Raw genomic sequence first — 18,578 nt, 5'->3', positions numbered from 1 at the left:
ACTCTTGTTGCCCAGGCTAGAGTGCAATGCTGCAATCTCGGCTCACTGCAACCTACGCCTCTCAGGTTCAAGCAATTCTTCTGCCTCAGCCCCCCAAGTAGCTGGGATTACAGGCGCCCACCACCACGCTCAGCTAATTTTTGTAGTTTTAGTAGAGGCAGGGTTTCCCCATGTTGGCCAGGTGGGTCTCGAACTCCCAACCTCAGGTGATCTGCCCATCTTGGCCTCCCGAAGTGCTGGGATTACAGGCATGAGCCACCATGCCAAGCCGTTTTCTCTTCATTTTTAACCACTTAGCAGTAGAGCTGAGTGGTAAAGCACATGAGCGCTAGGCTCAGACTCTGGGCTCACATACCAGCTGGATGGCTTGGGCAAAGCACTTCATCTTTCAGTGTCTGCTTTTAGAGTAACAATGGTACCTACTTCATAGAATCGTTATGAAGCTAAATTAGTGAATATATTCAAAGTGCTTACCATAGAATTACTTCATAGCAAGGCAAATTAATGCATGTTGCTTATTAATTTTTGTTTGTTTCTTTATTGTTTGGCTCTTCCTTTTGTATCTTGCTTATATCCTCCCCTGAACCCTCCCACCCTCCAAGCACATAAAAACAAAGAGTAGAGAGACCTAAGGTAAGTAGAGACCTTACACAACTTCTTTATTTCCCAATGCGGGCCAGGTATGTTTGTTGAATGAATGAAGTATTAAAAACAAGTGATGAAGGTGTTTATGTTTATCTCAAATTAGTCTCACTAAAAAAAACTCTCAGATCTACAGAGGCTCTCAGATTTCTGATCTGAGAATTACTGCAGTTTCTTTATTCTTTCTTAGTTTCTATCTCTTAGTGTACTGCTTAAGCGAAGTCACACTTCACTGAGAGGCAGAAATAAATATTGCTACTGTCACTTACAAACTAGAGGAATATGAACAAGCTGCTTGGCTGTGCTAATCCTCAAGAGGCTCATCTATAACACTGAGAGTGTTACTGCCAGTGGAAGAGGGAAAGCTGAGTTAGGTGTGGGGATTTTTGGATTTGTTTGCTTGTTTGTTTTTGGTTCGGTTCGGTTTTTTCATTAGCTCTAAGATCTATGTTTTCATGAACATATAGTCAAAATCTAGGAGAAAAATATTGTCGACTAAATAAAACTTGAATTTATTTTGCAGATTTCCTGAAAGCAAGTAATGTAACCAAATCCAGTAGTCAGCTTGGTTTATATCTCCAGGATTATTTCTGATCACCCATAAAGATTAGCTTCTGGCTGGGCATGGTAGTTCACAGCTGTAATCCCAGCACTTTGGGAGGCTGAGGTGGGCAGATCACCTAAAGTCAGGAGTTCAAGACCAGCCTGGCCAACATGGTGAAACCCTGTATCTACTAAAAATACAAAATTAGCCGGGCGTGGTGGAGGACACCCGTAATCCTGGCTACTTGGGAGGCTGAGGCAGGAGAATGGCTTGAACCCTGGAGGCAGAGGTTGCAGTGAGCCAAGACTGCGCCATTGCACTCCAGCCTGGGCAACAAGAGAGAGACTCCATTTCAAAAAAAAAAAAAAAAAAAAAAGGATTAGCTTCTAATTTTCTGCATATATACTCACACACAAACCTAAACATAAACATTCCTATCTGTCTAGAATTATGAGCTTAACCAGTAACTTAAAAGCAGTGGCTCATGCCTGTAATCCCAGCACTTTGGGGAGCCAGGGCGGGCAGATCACGAGGTCAGGAATTCAAGACCAGCCTGGCCAACATGGTGAAACCCCATCTCTACTAAAAATACAAAAATTAGTTGGATGTGGTGGTGGGCACCTGTAATCCCAGCTACTCGGGAGGCTGAGGCAGGAGAATTGCTTGAACCTGGGAGGCGGAGGTTGCAGTGAGCTAATGCCATTGCGCTCCAGCCTGGGCGACAAGAGCAAGACTCCATCTCAAAAACAAAACAAAACAAACAAACAAAAAACAACAACAAAAACAACCCCCCCCAAAAAAACAGAGAGAGAACTTGTTTGAAATACCATGAAAGTGTGCCCTTCTTTTTTTTTTTTTTTTTTTTTTGAGATGGAGTCTCGCTCTGTCGCCCAGGCTGGAGTGCAGTGGTGCTATCTCGGCTCACTGCAAGCTCCGCCTCCCGGGTTTACGCCATTCTCCTGCCTCAGCCTCCCGAGTAGCTGGGACTACAGGCGCCCGCCACCTCGCCCGGCTAATTTTTTTGTATTTTTAGTAGAGACGGGGGTTTCATTGTGTTAGCCAGGATGGTCTCGATCTCCTGACCTCGTGATCCGCCCGTCTCGGCCTCCCAAAGTGCTGGGATTACAGGCTTGAGCCACCGCGCCCGGCCAAAAGTGTGCCCTTCTTACCAGTTTTCCTTCAACTTTGAAGAGGAAGCCAACTGTTTCCTAAAAATATCATTATCAGAACCAAATTTACGGTTATTTCACTTCTATTGATTAGATTAAATTAAAATTACTATCTTAAGATGCATAATTATATATATGAGGTGTTTTAAGACCTTCATCAATAAGTCTGGAGTTGTCATCCTACCACTTTCTTGAAACAGGTCTTTAAATGTTTTCCTTCTGGATTTCTGGTTGAAATTTTGCTAGTGAAGTTTTCTCTCTCCCATTCAGTACTCACCCACCCCTCTTCACCCCCAATCATTAACAAGAAATCTGGGTTTAAATGTATTTCTGCTACCATTGACCCACTGAAAGATTTTTTTAGGTGATATCCACAATTTTCTCCAATAAAAAGTTTTATTTTTTCCCTTTGTAGTAATTTGTGGAGAGATCTTCCGATGAAGAACCAAAATTCTGTGTCAAATTTTTACCCTCTAGTTTTAGCATTCATTTATAATTTTCCGTGGTTACTAGTTGGCATTCTATTTTAAGAAAAGCCTTTCTTCTTTCCTCATTTATTTATATTAATATAGATTGCTGAGTTTTATTTTAATTAATGGGTTATAATCCATTATGATGATTCATATTGATGGTAAAATTATCCCAGGTTTAGCCACTAGAAGACTCTTCAAGTTGGCAGCTGTGGACCTTTGACCAGTTCCTATCATTTTTTGAGCGCTTCTGCATCTCTAGCACAATAGGTTCATCTTGTACTTTACAGCACCAGCCCTGGTATCAGCCTTTTCTCCAGAGGTGGTGTCAAAAAGCCGCGGTTCCTTTTATTGGAGCATGGGATTTAAAACAAGACGTGGGTGCTAGATGTCTTTCATTGCTTGAGCCAGAAGAATTTAATATCTTCTTTTGCCATATATCAGCTAGAATTTACAAACCACTCCAAGTCTGGCTCCAGAAAACAGAATTTTTATTTCCTTTCTCAGTACTCTGAGTCAGAATGACCCACTTGCTTTGTCCAGAGACTCGTCACACTGAAACTATTTTCCATTTGAGACCCTCCAGGAGCAAAGCCATCCTCACACGCATGCAGTACAAACCAGTGTCCTCCAGGGTCCGCTGTGCTACCGCCACCGCAGCGACAGCGCCTTCCTCAAACCTGGAGTGACTGCCACACTTTGCAAGGACACCGTAGAGAGGGCACGTCCGCGCTCCAACTTCCTCCCGACGCAGCCTCTGATTGGCTCCTGGGCTTATAAGAAACGCGTGAATGAGCAGCTGCCGCGGGCAGAAACTTGCCGGAGGTCTCCGGGTGGCATCGTCCTTTCCTCTTTGCCAACCCGCTGGCGAGCCGAGCCGGGGGAAGATGAGGTCGTCCTGTGTCCTGCTCACCGCCCTGGTGGCGCTGGCCGCCTATTACGTGTACATCCCGCTGCCCGGCTCTGTGTCCGACCCCTGGAAGCTGATGCTGCTGGACGCCACTTTCCGGGGTGCACAGCAAGTGGTGAGGTGCAGCCCAGCGCTGCTTCTCTCTTCCTCCTCTTACGCAATATTTGAAGGGGATACAAAATTCCTCTGCCGGGTTCCACGAAAACGCAGGTTTTTCCTAATGCATTGAGGCTATCGCTTTTTAAGGTGGTCCAATCGGGAATTTTCAGGGTATCGCATTCGCCTCCTTGCCAGCAGCGGGCTAGGTCTGCATTTCCCCGTCTGCGTTTGTGACAGGGAAGAAGTGCTTGAATGGAATATGACAACTGTTTAAACCTTCGTCTGTCCTAAATATCTTCCTCTTCCTTGGTTTGCAACGTCAAAAGGCAAATCCTTCAGCATTTTATAAAACACTCTTCTCCACACTGTCTTTCTCCCATAGGGGCCGGCAGAGAGTGAGTTAAATGTTTTTAGGAGAGCTCGGGAAAAGCAGGCTCTGGTTCCTGGGAATGCAGCCACCTTAGAAGCAGAAGCAGGCAAGGGCAGTCTCCCAGTATCCCCAGTCTGTGGAGCGCTCCGTTCCGGGACACAGCAGGCAGGGCTCTCCATCCAAGCACTTGAGGGATTTCTCGTTTCACCCGAGGCAGATCTCAGTTCAGCCCAAGAAAGGGGACTGGGAGGCTGGGCTGGCCGAAAGGAGGTGAGGAGGCGTTTCACCTGAGGCAGATCTCAGCTCAGCCCAGGAACGGGGACTGGGAGACTGGGCTGGCTGAAAGGAGGTGAGGAGGCGGCAGCCCTGGTTTGCATGATGCATGTTTTCTGCTTGCCCTACAGCATTTATTTTATGTCCTTGGCTGTTAGATAACCTTTTCCTGAGTGAGGTTACCTGCCTTAACCCGAGAGGGTAGCATTTCTCTCCACTGTATCATGGGTGTGTGTTCATTCCTCCCATGGACAGGAAAATGTAACTGTCTCTGGTTTATTCCATGGTAAGAGGCATTATTTTTAGTGTCAGAGAATCTAAAATCTAAACTACAGTCTGCAGCCAAGGCTGAGCCCTCTGATTGGACAGTATTTCTGAGCAGCCTGCTCTATCTAAACTCTAACCTTCTCCAAAACTAAGCCTCCTCCCTCCTCACAACCTTGGGCTTTAATCTTAGAATATTTTTATAAACTCCTTCTTTCAGAAATGACAACTAGAGAAAGAGGAAAAAAAATCATTTCAACCTAAGAAAGCTGATTTTTAAAAAATCATGATTTTCCCAGAGGGTTTATATTCCTGTTCCCTGTCCATTCACTATGTGTAGGATTACATAATCTGTGGGGCTTTATCCTGTGAAAAGTCCCCTTACTAGGGTATTGTAGCTATTGTAGCACATTCCTAACATGGATTTGCTTTTCCTGAATTCAGCCACATTCTCACCTCCAAAGCTCTTTTTCTCTCTTATGAAAGGTCTATGAAACTATAGACCTCTGCCCCCCTTCCTTTCCTCCTGCTTCCTATAACGTTGACATGGTGAAAATGATCATCCCCTTCTTTAGCACTGGTGTCAATAAAGTCAGTCTTGGTGTAGGAAGCCTTGCAATCCCTCTCCTCCCCCATGAAATTATGTAATTTGAAAGTAATACCCTTCAAAGATTGAGGAACAGTGATGTTTACTTGGTGTTTACCTGGGTGGGCTAATGGTCTTCTACAATAGCTTAAACATAGGAAAACAGGAAAAAGATCAAACTCCTGTGTTGGCTGCAGAGATTATTCTTAGTTTTCAGGTCACCAAAGAAGTCTTTTCCATCATAAGTAATCTCGGACAAGCTAGGTTTGGAGAAAAGCTTTTCTTTCCCAGCTAGGCTTGCCAACCTATCAAGGACAAGGCTGTGTAAGGTCCGCCACAGAGTATACCCTCAGGTGGCGCTTGAGAATGATAGTGGGTGTAACCTGAAGTCAGTAATAGATGAGGTAACCAGTGTTCTCACCTGACACTGTGGCTCAGGAGTGGATTTGCAGAGAAATGGCTCTTACCACTTCTCTTCTAAATTGTGAAATATCAGAAAGATCATTATTCAGATGGAAACATATTCTACCCAATAAAGCAATTTACCAGTGTCACCTCAAATCTTCCTGAGCTTGCCCTGTAAAACAGGGCAATATCTGCCTTGTAGGTTTGCTGTAAGGTCTAGTAATGTATTTAAGTGCCTGGTACTTGTAGTGAGTCTTCTAGTTGTCCCAAAGGGTTCGTTGTGGATTGTGGGAACATCTATAAGAATGCTCACCTTTTTTGAAGCAATAAAATAAATATAAACTGGAAATAATTTATATAGTTGAAACCTGGAGCGCTACTACTAAATTGCATGGTGTCATGGCCTGGCGCGGTGGCTCGCACCTGTAATCCCAGCACTTTGGGAGACCAAGGCAGGGAGATCACGAGGTCAGGAGTTCGAGACCAGCAGCCTCACCAACAAAGTGAAACCTCGTCTCTACTAAAAATACAAAAAATTAGCCAGGCCTGGTGGCAGGTGCCTGTAGTCCCAGCTACTTGGGAGACTGAGGCAGAAGAATCGCTTGAATCCGGGAAGCGGAGGTTGCGGTGAGTCGAGATCGTGCCACTGCACTCCAGCCTGGGCAACAAGAGTGAAACTCTGTCTCAAATCAATAAATAAGTAAATAAATAGCATGATGTCAACCTCGTTACTCAAATAATTTTAGTTCGAATTGATTGGCTCAATTACAAAATCTATTGAAGCTGTTTGAGAGATTAAGCTCAGCCTATTTCCTAACACAGCGTCAGCCGCCTACCATCAAGAAATGTGAATGTTATTCTGTTGTCATTGGCAAATACTTCACCCTTTACTACTCTTTATCTCCTTTATCTTGTACAGTGAGTCAGATGATTGAGATTATGTTCATTGCGCTTTTCTTCGTTGGGGTTCCCCATAGTCTCTAAGGAGAAACTACTTAGGCTCTCTCTGACTCATCTCAAACACAAATGCTGTTAGAATCACCTAAGAACTGTTTAAAACAAAACAAACAAACAAACAAAAAAACACTTGATGCTCAGGTTACACCACATACCAAACTTAGAATCTCTGGGAGATGAATGTTCTTAGCAGTGTTTAAGAAAAGTTCCGGCCGGGCGCAGTGGCTCACGCCTGTAATCCCAGCACTTTGGGAGGCCAAGGCAGGTGGATCACGAGACCATCCTGGCTAATACGATGAAACCCCGTCTCTACTGAAAATACAAAAAAATTAGCCTGGCGTGGTGGCGGGCGCCTGTAGTCCCAGCTACTCCGGAGGCTGAGGCAGGAGAACGGTGTGAACCCGGGAGGCGGAGCTTGCAGTGAGCCGAGATCGCCACTGCACTCCAGCCTGGGCAACAGTGCGAGACTCCGTCTCAATAATAATAATACTAATAATAATAAAAGAAAAGTTCCCCAGATGATCTTAATTGCAGCAAAACTTGAGAACCAATGCTCTATAAGATAAAAGGCATTGCTGTTGTAGACAATATATTTTCCTGAAACTGCATGTTATATTGCATACGTGTTGCTGAAAATGAGCCCCTTTGCATTAGCATGGATTAGTTCATCAGATTAGTTGATACTTTGGCCCTAAGGGGATAAAATACTAGCTAGGCAAATTTCAGTGTTATAGCAAAGCCACCAGAAGACGTGAGCAGTGGAAAAGCACGAACAAAAGGAGCTCTGGGAAGGGCAGAGGTGTAATTTAGATGACCAGGCAGCAGGAGACTAGAGGAACAAAAGAAGAGAGTCTGGGGAAGTCCTGAAGGCTGATTTCTAAATGCTATGCAGACAGATTTTTTTTTTTTTTTAAATGGTAATCTCAGTGCAGGTTAAAATACTGAGAAGTGTACACTGCTGGAGAAAATATATGTTAGAACCACGTTTTTGTAGAACGGTTTGACAATATCCATCAGAAGCCTTAGCAGTGTGTTTATTTTTTGACCCCATAATCCCTCTAAGATGGAATTTATGGTAAGTAATGATGGATATAGGCAAACCTCTAGCTATAAAGATGGAAACATTTTACAGGATTAAAAAATTTGTGGCCGGGCGCGGTGGCTCAAGCCTGTAATCCCAGCACTTTGGGAGGCCGAGACGGGCGGATCACGAGGTCAGGAGATCGAGACCATCCTGGCTAACACGGTGAAACCCCGTCTCTACTAAAAAAATACAAAAAACTAGCCGGGCGAGGTGGCGGGCGCCTGTAGTCCCAGCTACTCGGGAGGCTGAGGCAGGAGAATGGCGTGAACCCAGGAGGCGGAGCTTGCAGTGAGCTGAGATCCGGCCACTGCACTCCAGCCTGGGCGGCAGAGCGAGACTCCATCTCAAAAAAAAAAAAAAAAAAAAAAAAAAAAAAAAAAAATTTGTTCATCAGCACCATAAGACAAAGATAAAAAAACCAAAAACTTGTTGAACTAGTCTAAAAGCACTGCCACTTATAATAAATGTGAAGGAACATTCAGCAATCTTTTTTTCTTTTATTTGCAGCACCATTTCAACGAATGAAGGCCGGGCATGGTGGCTCATGCCTGGAATCCTAGCACTTTGGGAGGCCAAGGCAGGCAGATTACCTGAGGTCAGGAGTTCAGTTACAGGCGCGCGCCTGTAATTCCAGCTACTTGGGAGGCTGAGGTGCCACTGCATTCTAGCCTGGGCTGCAGAGTGAGACTTTATCTCAAAAAAAAAAAAAAAAAGAAAGAAAAGAAAAAAGAAAAAATTTAAGAGTAGTAAAAGACTAAATAATGGTAAATTCATATTTGGGAATACTAGGCAGTTAACAAAATTTAGGTTGTAAAATGTTTAATGACTTGCAAAAGATGTATACTATGTGTTAAGCAGGAAAAGGCTACAAAATAGCGTATACACTATTTATATATCAAAACATGTATCTATGTTTGTATAGAAAAAGCAGAAAGATATAATTTAAAACATGATTTTTTCTTCTGGGTCATAAGGTTGTATCTTCAGTTTTTATATTGGTATATTCTAGATTTTTTAAAATGAACATGTAGTAATAAATTATTTTAAAACTTCTTTAATCCAGGCATGGTAGCTCATGCCTGTAACCCCAGCACTTTGGGACACTGTTGCGCCAAACCCCCATTAACCTCAGTAGTGAAGGCACCAGGTTGAAGAGGCTGAAGAAGATTCCCAGAGCCTGCAGACAAGACATGTTTTTTGTTGTTGTTGTTGAGATGGAGTCTCACTCTGTCACCCAGGCTGGAGTGCGGTGGCGTGATCTCAGCTCACTGCAACCTCCACCTCTGGGTTCAAGTGATTCTCGTGCCTCAGCCTCCGGAGTAGCTGGGATTACAGGTGTATACCACCATGCCTGGCTAATTGTTGTACTTCTTAGTAAGGATGGGGTTTCGCCATGTTGGCCAGGCTAGTTTTGAACTCCTGACCTCAGGTGATCCACCAGCCTTGGCCTCCTAAAATGCTGGGATTCCAGGCATGAGCCACCGTGCCCAGCCAAAACATAGGGTTTTATTAGGGGCTTACAAACAAGGGAAAGAGTTCAGTGGTGGTGGGCTGGACAAAAGAACTACTTTATATATAGAAATGGGCCATTGGCAGCAGGCTGGACAACATATCTGTCTTTCTGCAGTACAGTGGTGGCAGGCGGGGCAGGAGAACCACAACTGCCTGCAAACATGCAGTTTACATAGCATTGTCACTTGATGTCCTCCCCCGAATGACTTCCACCTGGCAACCTTCATTTAACCCAAAACTCAGGGCCCCGATCCCCTGTACATCCCTGAAGGGGTGGCCTGCCCCTCCACACCTGTGGGTGTTTCTCGTTAGGTGGAACGAGAGACTTGAGAGAAGAAATGAGACACAGAGACAAAGTATAGAGAAAGAAAAAGTGGGCCCAGGGAACCGGCGCTCAGCTTACAGAGGACCCACGCCGGCACTGGTCTCTGAGTTCCCTTAGTATTTATTGATAATTATCTTTATCATCTTAAAGATAAGGGAGTGGCAGGACAATAGGATCATCGAAGGGAGAAAATTAGCAGTAAGACATATGGACAAAGATCTCTGTGACATGAATAAGTTCAAAAGAAAATGCTATGTCTTGATATGCATATGTAAATATCTCCATAAACCTTTTAGCAGCATTGTTTCAGCCTATCACATGGGGAGAAACCTTGGACAATACCTAGCTTTCCTAGGCAGAGGTCCCTGCGACCTTTGGCCGTGTATGTCGTGTACGTGTCCCTGGGTAGTTGAAATTAAGAGAATGGTGATGACTTTTAACGAGCAAGCTGCCTTCAGGCACTTGTTTAACAAAGACACATCCTGCACAGCCCAAAATCCATTAAACCTTGAGTCACCACAGCACATGTCTCTTACAAGGACGAGATTGGGGGTAGGGTCACAGATTAACAGCATCTCAAATACAGAACAAAATGGAGTCTCTTATGTCTACTTCTTTCTATATAGACACAGTAACAGGCTGACCTCTCTTTCTTTTCCCCACACATCCCATGTTCCATGGTGGGGATTGCTCACATGTTTATCATATATAAGGAAAAAATCACTGGGTTGGGCACTTGGGGACTCCCTAGCTCAGAACACACATTTAGGTGTGTCAGCCCTACAGGGTCATTCTCAGAATGTGCTTAGGTTATTGCTATCAGCTGAGTTTACAGAGGCTGAGGTGCAAGAATAACTTGAGGTCAGGAGTTCGAGAGCAGCCTGGGCAACATAGTGAGACGGTGCCAGCCTCCCCATCTCTACAAAAAATGTATTAAAAAAATAACTTTTTCCCCCAGGGATAATTTTTCTATTTCTAAAGTGGAATTGATGTGCGTATGCATATCAATGTATATTTTAGTATTTGCTTTATGAGGAAAACCGAATTTCTTTTAAAAAGACTTTACTGGATCCCCTGATATAGCTATCATAGTGCCATGCTAGACTTAACATGAATTGAAATCCTGTATGAAGCTTTGGGGAGACACTAAAGTGACCTAGAAGAAACCACAGTCTAGTAGGATGGAGAAGTCATGTTAATATATAGCTATTAAAAAGCTAGGAGCTGAGAGGTGTAGAACAGGTGTAGTTACAAAATCTCATAGGAGGGAGTTTAGAATGTATAGTTTAGAAGAGTGATAAACTCTTCTGAAGAGTGATCCTCCTGCTTTGGCTTCCCAAAGTGCTGGGATCACAGGCATGAGCCACCGTGCCTACCTGTAATTGAATTTTCAAGTGAAAAACCGGACTATATTGCCTGCCTAATCTAAGGTGTGTCATATTATGAAATTTTAACAAGCTCTTTTTCAGTGTTTAATAAAATTAAAACCCTGCAAGTCGTCACTTATTAAATGAACACCAAGGTGAGGAGCTGGTCTGGCAAAACAGAAATGTGTAGGGCAGATACCTAAACTTGAGAAGCTTACAGTCAAGTGGGGGATGATAAACCAACTGCCAGTGTTAAGGTGGGCATTTGAATGATGGAAGGAAAATGTGACTAAAGGTAATAATGGTGTCCCAAGGGAGCTCGGAGCATGAGCCTGGCTTGGCTTGATTATTCTCTAACTTACTACTGCTTATACTATGAATCTTTTCAGTGACATAATGTAAAAGAAGTGCTGAAATAGGTATTTGTGCTGCGTGTTCCCCTGTTTCTTAAGGGTGACAGTGCTTTTGGACTAGTTGATCAAGGATTTTTATCATGCCAAATGTCCCCAAAGTTGTTGAGACTTAATGTCACCTCACCTGAATTCTCTGTGCATGATGTGCTTTTGGGCTGTGTGGGTGTGGTTTAAATGACAGCTCAGCTGGAAACTGCAGAATTCCAACGTGCTAACCTCTTTCATAACAGTTTTGAACTGGAATATTTACTGTTGTCAGGTAAATTTAACTTTAAAACATCAGTAAATAATGATTGTCCAGAAATTGTGATGATGCCTATTTCTTCATGCACATTGTAACTTCACTAACCACAATTTTTAGCTGATTTGCTAGGATTTTTCTTTAAACATATGGCAGCAAAAGGTTTTAAGAATAGTGTCGGGGGCATTATTTAATCAGTATTAGTTCTGACAGGTGAACAACCTGAGTTGGTCTCTGCAGATAGTACCTATGAAAAATTAAGGTCAGATTGATTCAGCTACCAGGTGTGTAAGATAATGCCCAATTTATAGTTTCCTTTTTATTTTTTCTGGCACTTCTACAAACATAGCCCTAAGCATAGAAATACCTTCATTATTTTAATGGGACATCCTATCTCTACCATGCAATTTGAGCTTGATCTGAGACATTTCTATGATGTGAAAGTACAGTTAATCATTCTTAAATGTTCATTTTATGCACAATTGCTTCTTTTAAAATAACATATATTTACCTTTTTTTTTTTGAGATGGAGTCTCGCTCTGTCACCCAGGCGGGAGTGCAATGGTGCCATCTGGGCTCACTGCAACCTCCACCTCCCAGGTTCAAGCAATTCTCCCGCCTGAGCCTCCTGAGTAGCTGGGATTACAGGCACCTGCCATCATGCCTGGCTAATTTTTTTTTTTTTTTTGTATTTTTGTAGGGACAGGGTTTCACCATGTTGGCCAGGCTGGTCTCGAACTGCTGGCCTTAGGTGATCCAACCACCTCGGCCTTCTAAAGTGCTGGGATTACAGGTGTAAGCCACCACGCCCAGCCATATTTACTTTTTAAAAGAAAATATGTAACACCACAAATATGTGTCATCCTTCTGCAGGAGGCATGCTGGTCCTCTCTGAATTGTTCTGATTTTAGTATATATGCTGCTGAAGTGAGCACCATGTATTTATTTTTGCTGCCAAATGAAATTATGTGGGAACTGTCTACCACTTCTCCTTCATTTTATGTTTGTATAGAATGAAGAAATGTAATTGACTTTATTATTATTTTTTTTACCTTTTATTTTTTTCTTAGAGACAAGGTCTCGCTCTGTCAGCCAGGTGGGGATGCAGTGGTGTGATCACAGCTCACTGCAACCTTGAACTTCTGGGCTCAAGGGATACTCCTGCCTCAGCCTCTTGAGTAGCTGGGACTACAGGTGCGTGCCACCATGCCTGGCTTTTTTTTTCTTTTTTAGGAAAGACAAAGTCTTGCTATGTTGCCCAGGCTGTTCTCAAACTCCTGGGCTCAAGTGATCCTCCCACTTTGGCTTCCCAAAGTGCTGGGATCACAGGCATGAGTCACCGTGCTTACCTGTAATTGAATTGTCAAGTGAAAAACTGGACTATATTGCCTGCCTAATCAAAGGTGTGTCATATTATGAAATTTTAACAAGCTGTCTTTCAGTGTTTAATAAAATTAAAACCCTGGAAGTCATCACGTATTAAATAAACATTAACTGAACACAAAGGCAAGGGGCTGGTCTGGTAAAACAGAAATGTGTAAGGCAGATACCTAATCTTGAGAAGCTTACAGTCAAGTGAGGGGTGATAAACCAACTGCCAGTGATAAGGTGGGTGCTTGAATTATGATAGAGGCATCTGTGGGTTGCTGCAAGAGTCTTGGAAGAAACATCTAAAGTGGACCTGGGCACTGGGGAAACGTGTCTAATCTGAGATGTCAAGGTTGAGTGCTTACAGTAAAAATAACATCTATTGAGCATATAGTGAGCATTTACTCTGTGGCAGATACTGTGCTATGTGCTTTGTGTGCAGTTAGTTTAGCCCATGGTATAGGTGTTCTTAATGTGACAAAGGAGGAGACTGAAATGCAAAGAAAAATGACTTGCTTAAAGTGACACAGTTTATATGAGGTAGAGCCTGAATTCAGTTCCAGCCTGTGTTACTCCTGAACTCAGGAGTTTAGATCTGTGCTAGATTTCCTTATAATAGAAACCAGAGAAGAGAAGGGTGAAAGGGGCATTCCAGCCAGAAGCAGCAGTATGTGAAGGTTCTAGTGGGAGGGAATGGTATAGCTGAGGAACTACAAGTGGTTTAGACTGACTGAAGCTTAAAGTTCAAAGGTCAGAGAGGGAGGCAGAAGGGAAGCACCAGTCAGGTGAGGAAGAGCTCTGTGGACAAGAAAGGAGCAACTGAAAGTCTTCTAGCAGAGAAGTCACATGCTCAAAACTGTGTTTTAGAATAGTCCTTCACAGTGGCAGTGTAGACAGTGGAATGTAAGAAAGCAAAAGTGGGCCAGGCGCGGTGGCTCACACCTGTAATCCCAGCACTTTTGGAGGCTTAGGCAGGCGGATCACAAGGTCACAAGTTTGAGACCAGCCATGGCCCGTATGGTGAAACCCCGTCTCTACTAAATATATATATATATATATATATATATATATACATACACTAGCCAGGCGTGGTGGTGTGCGCCTGTAGTGCCAGCTACTCAGGAGGCTGAGGCAGGAGAATCGCTTGAACCCAGGAGGTGGAAGTTGCAGTGAACCAAGATTGTGCCACTGCACTCCAGCCTGGGCAATAGAGGGAGACTCCATCTTAAAAAAAAAAAAAAAAAACGCAAAAGACTATTTAGGAAATGCTAATTCAGGTGAGAGCGTGAACTAATGAAGTGGGACTGATTTGGAAGACAGCTGATCAGAGCTGCTGTTGGAGGGGAGAGTATGGAGCAGTGGAAAGGAAGGAGTCAAAGATGACTCCTGGGACAGATTCTGGAATAGTTGGGTGAATGGGGACCATGACCCTGATTTGGGAGCAAGAGCAGACCTAGGGGTGAAAGTATAAAGTTTGGGACCCTGTTTTGAAATGTCAGCTGACTAGTCAAGGATAGCTGTTCATAAACAGCTGCATATACAGATCCAGAGCTCAGGAGACAGAGCTGGGCTGGTGATATGGATTTGGGAGTGGTCAGCAAATGGATAGTGGCAGAAGTAGTTGAAACAAAGGTGTTTGGAGTGAGAGAAAGATCTGGGGGATTCTACCAAGGGTGCCCCTGAGGGACACCAGTGGCGAGTGGAAAAAGAGGCTATCCCTGAGAGAAATGAGACCTTAAAGAACATAACTTTTTAGCATACCTCATGTTTATAAAGTACTCTAGATTTTATGAAGGTTTTTACTAATATCACCTCTTTTCTTTTTTTCAATAAATGACTGGTTGCCATTGTTATTTCCATTTCTCAGCTAAGGGAACTTGAGGTTCAGAAAGAGTCAAGGACATCATCAAGATCATATGATCAGGGCCAGGCACAGTGGCTCACACCTGTAGTCCCAAGGCAGGAGGCCCCTTGAGGCCAGGAGTTCAAGACCAGCCTTGGCAACAAAGTAAGACTGTGTCTGCAAAAAAATAATTAGCTGGATGTGGTGGCATGTAATCTCAGCTGCTGGGGAGAATGAGGACCTCTTCAGCGTAGGAGGTAAAGGCTGTGGTGTATGATCACACCACTACACTCTAGCCTGGGTGACAGAGCAAGACCCTGTCTCTTAAATTTTTTTTTTTTTAAACCTGTGATCAGTTATACTGGCAAAATGGAAACTGCAATAGAAATTCATGGTCTCTTAGTTTCATGCCCTCCCTGCTGGGCTATGCTGTGAGGACACTCATGATAACTTAGTCACTAGTGAATTTTTTGTCCTGATTTCTTTTTTTTTTTTTTTGAGCTTCCACAATTAATCTACGTCAGTGCTTCTTACTATTTTTCGTGTCAGAAACAGTTACATTTGTGTTGTATACTGGGGATTCTGGAAGCAATTTTGGGGGAATCTGTATGAGCTTGAATAACAGAATTCACAAGATTTATAAAGAGTTACACAAATGGTTCTCAAATAGAATGCCAACTCTGATGCCAACTATTCAACTCTGTATAGTTAGACAAAATGGCTTTAGGTTTTTACCTCTATAAAATATTTAAACATTGATAGCTAGTGCCCCACCTGTAATCCATTTGTAGAATACCTGTTGGGAAGCTTACCTTTTCCTGGTTTGTAACTTTAAAATGTATGTCTGTTATCGTTGATATTAAACACAGATAGGTAGTCCCCAAGTTACATGTATTTAGGTAGCCATATAATTTATTGTCCAAACCAGGACATCTTTGAGAGTAGCAGGGACTGCTATTAATAATCATGCTAGGTCAACAGTGTTTTTTTCTTTGTTTTGAGACAGGGTCTCTGTGGCGCAGGCTGGGGTGCAGTGGCATGATCTTGGCTCATTGCAACCTCTGCCTCCCCAGGTTCAAGCAATCTTCCCACCTCAGCCTCCCAAGTAGCTGGGACCACAGGCACGCACCACCATGCCCAGCTGATTTTTGTATTTTTTGTAGAGACAAGGTCTCCCTATATTGCCAGGGTGGGTCTTAAACTCCTGGGTTCAAGAGATTCTCCTGCCTCAGCCTCCCAAAGTGCTGGGATTATGGGTATGAGGCACCATGCTTGGCTCAGGACAATGGTTTTAAACCTGAATGATTCTCAGTCAAACCAGGACGATGCTCAGGCTGCATTTATTTGACTTGCACACATTAGACCTAATCACATCAAGGTTGTGAAATGATTGTTACCAGCCCTGAGTGCTCCAGTCTGACTGTTAATCCTCCAGTTGCCACTCCTCCACTCCACCCACACTTCCTATCCCCTGTAGAATAAAAGTGCTAAGTTCTTTGGCTGGCACTTGGTGCTTGCTACAACCTGGCACCATTTTGCTGACTGCAGCCTCACTGTGTCATAGATGACAGTTTAGCTCGTGAATCTGCTTACGCTTCTCCTGTTGTCCCCTCTGTCCCAGATGCCCTCCCACCCTTTTACTTTGGCCAATATCCCACACATCTTTCAATACCAACTCAGAAATCATCTCTTTTGAGAACTTCCCCATCTCCTTCCCTCTCACTGCCCTGCCTCAGCCTTAATTTCTTTCTCAACACTCTGCTAGCGTTTAGTTTTTCTTTTATGGCCCTTAGATGTTGCTTATGTTGCTACTTATGTACAGGCTCCCCCACCAAATCATAAATTTTCTCACCTATCATAGACATAATTTTCCTCTTACTGCTTTAGGACTTTTGTTTTTGTTTGAAAACCATTCGTGATAGAGAAACTAAAGAGAAATTAGGAATTCATGGTTCTGCTTGCATTATCACTGTGTTACTGCGTCTGTCACATGGGGCAGGCCCTGTGCTTCCACGCGCTTCTGACTCTGAATGTAGACAAAAATGGTTTTGTGTTGTCCTTCACAACTGTGTTTTGCAAGCCTCACTGTTTTCTGGGTTTCTAACTTCCTCATGTTTTAATAGATTTTTGCTTGTTTTCAAATTTGTCGTGAATTATGTGTCTGTTTCTAACTAAATGTTAGTTATAGGCCATCTCCTTAAAAGAACACTGGTGATTTTCCATATTTGATAGTCATCTGCCTTTTCTTTTTCCCCTTGAATAGGGTAGTTGATGAATACCCCATGAGAGACTGAGACCCTTTTCTGAGCTGCCTGTCCCATAATGTTGTCCCTGCCCTGAGACTCAAACTATCTTTCTTTGAACTCTTTGAAATCTACTTTTTAAAAAGTGGAAGATGTTTATCTCACTGTTTCTGGTATATGCATCATTTCCAAGGTAAAGTCACTTTGTCCCAAGGTTTCAGGCACTTCCATTTCACTGCACACAGTTCTTCCTTGTTTGTGAGAGGCAAGGCCAGACAGCAATTATCCAGGCTTCCTTAACTTTCTTTGCAAAGCAAGTCAATTCTGCTTTTAGAGGCCGGGTGCAGTGGCTCACGCTTGTAATCCCAGCACTTTGGGAGGCTGAGGCAGGGGTATCACCTGAGATCAGGAGTTCGAGACCAGCCTGGCCAACATGGTGAAACCCCGTCTCTACTAAAAATACAAAAATTAGCCGGGCGTGGTGGCGGGTGCCTGTAATCCCAGCTACTTGGAAGGCTGAGGTAGGAGAATCGCTTGAACCCGGGAGGCGGAGCTTGCAGTGAGCCGAGATCACGCCACTGTACTCCAACCTGGGTGACAGAGTGAGACTCCATCTCAAAAAAAAAAAAAAAAAATTCTGCTTTTAGAAAAAGATCAGCTTTTAACAATAAGATTGCTGGCAGATATCTACATAGTAATAGATGCATTTGCAGAATTATAAACACAACCACTTTATAAAATAGTAGTTAATGTTCTCATTTTATAGGAAAGGAAATAGAGGCTCAACAAAGTTCAGTAACTTGTTCAGAGACATGGGCCTGCTTAGTGAAGTTGGCTGTGAACAAGGTCTGCTGGACCCCATAGCTCTTTCAGCTGTATTCAGCAGTCTCCTGTTATGGTCGTTCAATCTTCTGTCTTCCCCTTCTCCCTCTTCTCCCTCCACTCTCAGCTCTTTTGTGGCTAGTTGTATGATCCACATTAAGAATGCATCACATAGGGAAAAAGTGTATTATGTGTTTACAAATTTTAGTCCTGGAGGATGCTAATACTGTTTTTAAAAAAAGAAACTTGAGACAAAAAAAGTATAACAGTTTATTTGAGCCAAGAGAGCTGCACTCTGCAGGGTGAACAGCAAGATTCTATAGACCAAACACCCAAGAGAGGTAGAGAAATTACTTGATTGGCTACAGCTAGGCATTTTGCCTTATTTGGATATGATCCAGTGGCTAGAGGTCAGTTAGTGGTTTCTGATAGGTTAAGCTTAAGTTTTATTTTACTGTTTATGTTGAATTGGGTTTTGGCCTGCTTACCTAGGGGCTCTAGTTAAAGTGACAACCTCAAGCCAATGGCCTCAGTATTTGCTTTAAAGATGTATATAGGCTGGGTGCTGTGGCTCACACCTGTAACCCTAGCACTTTTGGAGGCCAAGGCGGGTGGATTGCCTGAGCTTAAGAGTTCAAGACCAGCCTGGGCAACATGGCAACACATTGAGG

The 18,578-nt window shown here is 43.3% G+C and overlaps 1 protein-coding gene and 1 non-coding gene across 3 annotated transcripts in view; one reads left to right on the top strand and one right to left on the bottom strand.

The window, feature by feature from the left end:
• The first annotated feature begins 3,631 nt into the window (after nucleotides 1-3,631).
• The window catches only part of NCEH1 (neutral cholesterol ester hydrolase 1), an 89,106-nt gene continuing 74,159 nt past the window's right edge, over nucleotides 3,632-18,578 (top strand). For both annotated transcript variants that reach the window (XM_045386626.3, XM_005546397.5), the window contains exon 1: nucleotides 3,632-3,850. Coding sequence is in view for 1 of the 2 variants with exons in the window: in XM_005546397.5 (XP_005546454.2) it covers nucleotides 3,713-3,850 (138 nt within the window). In the remaining variant the exon portion in view is untranslated. The remainder of the gene's footprint in view (nucleotides 3,851-18,578) is intronic.
• Nucleotides 12,464-12,566, bottom strand: LOC123572003 (U6 spliceosomal RNA). The gene has a single exon (XR_006696357.1). It is a non-coding gene; the product is annotated as a U6 spliceosomal RNA (small nuclear RNA).

The sequence above is a fragment of the Macaca fascicularis genome, chromosome 2 (genome assembly GCF_037993035.2).
Source record: "Macaca fascicularis isolate 582-1 chromosome 2, T2T-MFA8v1.1".
NCBI classification, from domain to species: Eukaryota; Metazoa; Chordata; class Mammalia; order Primates; family Cercopithecidae; genus Macaca; species Macaca fascicularis.
The sequence above is the reverse complement of the archived record's forward strand: the minus strand, read 5'-3'. Positions and strand labels throughout refer to the sequence as shown.